Source organism: Pleurodeles waltl, chromosome 5 (assembly GCF_031143425.1).
Source record: "Pleurodeles waltl isolate 20211129_DDA chromosome 5, aPleWal1.hap1.20221129, whole genome shotgun sequence".
Taxonomy (NCBI): Eukaryota; Metazoa; Chordata; class Amphibia; order Caudata; family Salamandridae; genus Pleurodeles; species Pleurodeles waltl.
Genome location: NC_090444.1, coordinates 1,737,144,881 through 1,737,150,880, shown reverse-complemented (window position 1 = coordinate 1,737,150,880; position 6,000 = coordinate 1,737,144,881). Strand labels below are relative to the sequence as shown.

General features: G+C 40.4%; 1 protein-coding gene across 1 annotated transcript in view; it reads left to right on the top strand.

Annotated features, from left to right (window-relative positions):
* The first annotated feature begins 324 nt into the window (after positions 1 to 324).
* LOC138296726 (cysteine-rich venom protein-like) overlaps positions 325 to 6,000 on the top strand; it is a 249,427-nt gene continuing 243,751 nt past the window's right edge. Inside the window, exon 1 of the mRNA XM_069236128.1 lies at positions 325 to 433. Coding sequence (XP_069092229.1) covers positions 427 to 433 — 7 coding nt within the window. The 5' untranslated portion in view covers positions 325 to 426. The remainder of the gene's footprint in view (positions 434 to 6,000) is intronic.

The following is a 6,000-nucleotide window of genomic DNA, read 5'->3' as shown; positions in this document are numbered from 1 at the left end:
TACATCTTTCACTGTTCAAACACAACGTGACTTTGCCAATAAACATTTGTCACTGATAGATCCATAGTCAACGAAGACTTGTAATTTGTGAATCTCTGCAGCTTGTTTTTGTGTAACTCCGTGCGAGCACTACAGTGTAAATATTCTCACAACCCGAACTTACATTTCAATTTTCACACTGATGATGTTGAAAGGCAGAAATACAGCTGGAATATGGCCATTCTGGCAATTATCACTTCTGTAACATTGTTGGACACGGTGTTTTTACTATTATTATTTGTTCTGATCACCTTGTCCAACGCTTAAGTACTTCTTACGTAACTGCACAACTACCCAAGGCATTAAAAGAGTGCTAAAGGCACGGTTCCACTTCACACTGTGTGACTACCTTCATCTCCAGACCGGATCCCTCCTCAGACCCTTACAATGAAAGGTAAGTTACATTCTGGTATGTACAGATGCACCTGCAATGAAAGAGACTTTACAAAATAAATATATATTTTATGTTTGTAGCAGTAGTGTCAGAGTAATATTCGTTTTGACCAAAATATTTGTTATGAGCCTGTTTTGATCACTTCTGGCATATTCAAAAGGGAAATGGTAATATAATTGCGTTGCTAGATGCATTTGTACTTTGTTAATTATGTTAATTTGGGTTAAAGTAAGTCAGCTCATATATCCAGTTCATAAACTATTTCTCATGTATATCTGCAAAATGTTTTTAGCACGTACATCTTTTCTTTTTAATATGTATGCATCGCCAAAGCATTTAACCTTAATATTTGTCAGCAAGCATTAAACATTGATTCATTAGCAATATAACACAGTGTTGACGAGTACAGTGTATAGCAAACATCTCAAAATATGCACAGTACTTAGATAGCAGTGTTTTCTAACAAGCCTAATGAGATTGACACGATTCACATTTTTGTGACTATGTTAACCTACCACCTTTATCTAAGCAGTGGTTGCTACTATTAGTCAAAACACATACAAATGAGAAACATGAGATAGATGTACACCTTCTAGGTAAATACAGATATGGTTCAAAAATATTTCAGGAAACAAAAGTCTAGAGGGAGTAAAATACTGGATTGAGATACATTTTGGAAAATACATGTTACTAGGAAAGGCAGATGGAGATGGGAAGGCTTGGAGATTGAACATTTAGGACCAAAGATCACGAGAGCGCAAAAATAACTTATTACAAGGTGCAAAAGGATCAGACATTAGACCAGTTCTGTCCAACACAAGTCTATGTTCTAGTTTTCAAGGTATATAGATTTGGTAATGTTTCAAAAAATGTTTTAAGTGCAATCACTTGCGATCCTGTGTGGTTATCTATGAAATCTCATATGAATACGAACCTTATTGGGTTTATGTTGGACACTTTTATAATAGATAGTTTTTGAAAAAACATAAAAAGTAACACAAGTCTTTTGAGCATATTATGGATTGTTCGTTGTTGCATGTGGATCTCGCTTACCAAAGTACCCGATCTAGCTCTAACGACTTTTGAAATATTATCCCAATACAGTGGTAAAATATTAGTAACGATAAAGATGGTAAAACTTCAGCAATTTTCGGATAACTATAAAGATGTCCCATGAGGGCCAGAAGCAAAGTAATCAGGTCATACATCATTGTTTTGATCCATCCAGGGATTGGGTAGGAAAGAGGTGGATACAGTGCACACTAGTGTATGCCTACAATAAACGCATGTGGGCACTGGGTGAAAAAACTCTGCTTTTGGGCTACTTACTACTTATAGACTCGTTGGTCTAAGCAGCCAAACATCTTTAAATCCTTGGACATCTATGACTAACAGCAAGAGTCCAAAAGCAGACTGGGTTTAAGTTGCATTACATTAATTTTAGTCTACCTCCTGGCAAATGGACTGTGATATACTGCAGGGTTTGGACATGCCCCCTTAGTTAAACAATGTTTACTACTATCCTTTGGCCGAAATCATATTCTGCCCCAGGTCCACTTTACCTTCTTTGCTAAGTATGGATCTACTTAAATATGATCCCCATGACCTACTACTAACACAATAACCAAGTCTTTTCAAGTGCCTGCAGCATATTGTTTTAAGTGTATTTTGTAGATCTAGTCACAAACATTTTGTTTTTTCGAAAGGCACTTGTTGGAAATTTTCCCTTTCTTCAAGATCACCCCAGATTTTTGCTTTGTGAATGCGCTTTTGTTGGCATTAGGCACATTAGATCCAATTTACTCTTGCTAAACATTCGTACAGTGTTTGTGCCCTCCCTGTACACCTTTGCAACATTGGTATACACTTGATTGGTATGTTTAATGTACTCATAAGTCCCAGGCATATAGTACTATAATTACCTAGGGCTTGTAAATTGAATACTACTAGTGGGCTGCAACACTCATTATGCCACACACAAACGTAGCACTGTAAAACATGTCTCAGACCGGCCACTGCAGACTGTGGTGCAGTTTTAAAACTGCATTGGTGACGTGACAAAAAAAGTCTGCTGGTTCTAAACCTTCTTTTTCCATATTTATAATTCACTGCACGTTCGACCCTAAAGGCTCATACGGTGGGGTGCATGGTATTGGTAAAAAGAAGGTCATGTTTACTTAAGTTTTACATTCCCCGGCAGTAAAACCTGCAACAGTTGTTTACCTCTATAGCAAGACTACCTTCCCATAGGCTAACACTGGTTTACCTTATTAGGTTTAATACGTGCTAAATTCAGTATGGGAGCAATTTGAAAAATAACTCATTTTAAGGATAATTCAAAATCATCTTTAATGGTATATTCGAATGATTTTAAATCAATATTTTGCAAATGCCACTATTAGCAAGTTTGACAGTTTTATGCCTAAAATAAATATGGCTTTCACCAAATGTGTCCAGAGTCATATGACTGTTAATAGCTCTTCTGTGGTGTGATGTGTGTTTCTTTCAGACTGGGAACAAAAGGGCCTTGGGTGTGGGGAGTGGCGTTCCTCTCCTGAACAGGGTGATCTGGGGAGTTGTACCCATCCCCTGCTTAGCTTTAAAGGGTAGCCTGAGGGCTGTTCCTAGCCCCATCCCAACTTCAGGAAATGTCTAGCCTGTCACTGGCATCTTCAGCTCACACCTGGGCCTGCATATCCCCTGTTTCAATAGCCAGGAAAGAGCCAGACACAGGGGAAATGGAAAACTTACCAGATCCAGTTTAGAATTAGACAAAGAGGATATCTCCCACCCGGGTACTGGCACCGGGCATAAAAGTGGCAACCTCAGAACACCCCTGGACCTGAGGAGACTCCGAAGAAGGGCTGCTCTGCTGTCTGATGCATGAAGGAAGATTGGACCTGCTTGCTTTGAACCCAGGAACACAGAAGTGTCTCCAAGAGTCAGTTACCAGACCGCCTGTTTGAGCCACAAGGACACAACAATGTTCCAGAGGCTTCTCCCTGCAACTGCCCAGCTGACCACTACCAACTGGACTTGCCTGGACCAGGCTGTCTGCTGGCCTTTACCGGAGTAGGTCCTATACCCTAAGTGGTGTCCTGTACCCTTGTCTAGTGTTACAGTGTACTCCTCCAACCTTAAAAGTACTGGACTCCAGCTGATGAACCAGAGGCTCAGAGTTGTTTGCGTTGAAAAGAACTGTCCTGAGTCTCAAAATGAACAAGAACAAACTTCACCAAAGCCAATGTGAGAACTCCATCTGACATTGCTGAAAAGACTTGCCTGGATGCAAACCCCAGATTTTGTTCACATGGAACTCTTTGCGTCGACAGTAACCAAATTGTTTTCATGCAAATGTGGAGTTCTGGTCTTAGCCCAGTTCTTTGAAACAACAACAACTGCCCAGCAGCCCCACCCTCAACACAAATTCTCAGCTGAGGCCCAGGATTTCAGCAACCCACCATTGATGAGCCATTCTCTGTATCCAGGCTCTAGCTTGACCTGCCAATGAGTGCTTCAAGCGTGAAACAGGACTGAGTTAGAAGGCAAACTTTCTCAGATTCTACTTATTAGATTTTTGTTGTTATGGTGTCTTTTTTATATTTTAAACTATTCTGTTTTTAACTTTTTTACTGTTTGAGTGCTGCAAAAAAACCTTACACATTGCCTCTAAGGTAAACCTGCTGCTTTTGCCAAGCTACCGGAGGGTTAAGCTAATGCTTATTTAGTGACTTTTGTGGTTCACCCTGTCAAGAATTGTGATTATTACTTCAGTGGGGCTCCCATCCCTCTCAATTATTATCCCAATTTCTTCCGCCACTTTTTTCTGTTTTTGGTACCTTGACCAAGTTCAAGGATAAAACCTGTAAAAGGTTCTTGAAATGAATGAAACATCCAAGCATTTAAATCCACTGGGAGTAAAATATAGTTATCTATTTGTTAGATCTGACATCCTTGGTGTGGTACTCCCCCAAACTTTTTCCTTCACCCCTCCTGTTTTTCGTAGTTCATTTTGGGTGGCAGGAGCACTCTGCACCTTACCAATGCTATCCAGCGCTGATGTGCTTTTGCTCTGTCCCTAAAACTTGGTAAAATTCGACCACCCCTGATTGGCACACTACATTTACTTTTAAATTCCTAATAAATGCTACTACCTGTACCCAGGGTCTGTACATGAAATACTACTATTGAGCCTGCAGCACTTATTGTGTGAGCCACTAAAGTAGCCCTCTAAAACATGTCTCAGGTTTGTCACAGTGGTGCAATTTTAAACTGCCATTTCGACCTAGCAATTAAACCTCTTGTCAGGCTTAAATCTTCAATTTCTTACTTATAGTCACCCCTAAAATAGGGCCTAAAGGATCATAGGGCAGGGTGAAGTATATTTAAAATGTACGACATATGGGATGACATTTTGCACATCCTGGTAGTCAAAAACTCCGAAGTACTTTTTCAGTACTGTAAGGCCTATTTCTCTAATTGATTAACACTGGGTAACTATATTATATTTAACAAGTGATAACTTTAGATTGGGATCAGATAGAAATATGATGTTCACACTTCAATGAATTGTAATTTAAAATTACCTTTAATAGTAAAGTTTGATTTAAGCCATGTTACTGAAAATGCCACTTAAGAAGTTTGGCTTTTTCTTGTCCTAATGATTTATGCATTCTGCCAGTGTCCTGGGTCACATGACAGTGAATAACTCTGCTGTTGTCATTTGAATGGCTTTGGGTTTGTGTATTCCTCCCGGACAGTGGCATAAAAAGGGACAAGGTATGGGCAGGATAGGCCATCTTGCCAGGTTTGCTGAGTCAAGAGCTGTACCCAGCTTCACTTACACTTCATAGGGCTTGCCTCGAGCACAACCAAAGGACCTTGACACTATCCTTTTACCCCCCAGACTCCTTGGAGTCTTGACAGGAGAATGGAAGAAAATTCCAAGACCTGATGTTGGGGTAGGACACAGAGCGCCCCACACACAGAGTTTGGCACCAGGTATAAATATTGGACCCACAGAGTCACTCTTCAGAACACTCCTGGATCTGTGGGCATTACAGAAAAAGGACTCTTGATCAGGTACTGAGGACTGCCTTGCTGTCTAAAAAGTGAAATTGGACCTGCTTACCTTCATCTCAGGCTAACCTTAGTAACTCCAAGGCTCGGTTGGCTGACCTCTTGTTTGAACTATCAGGACATAACAAGCTCCAGAGTCCTCCCTGCAACTGCTTAGCTGACCGGCTCCAATTGGACCTGCCTGGACCTGCCACTGGACATGCCTAAGCCCTTCTGGTCTCTGCTGGAGTGAGTTCCTGAACACCAAGATAAGCCTCCACAGACCCGGACCCTTTATTGCCAGTGATGGCTGACAATGTAAAATCTCCTCTTGTTGAGATTTTTTTAAGGTTCTATTATATCAAGCAGGAAAAACCATCTAACAACCATCTGCTAATGATTTGATCAAACATGGTAATGGCTTTCTTGAAGGAAGTGTTACAGACTGCCTTGGCATCTAATGTAAATGTGAAAAAATACATGTATGAAAATTCCTCTTTTTCATGACC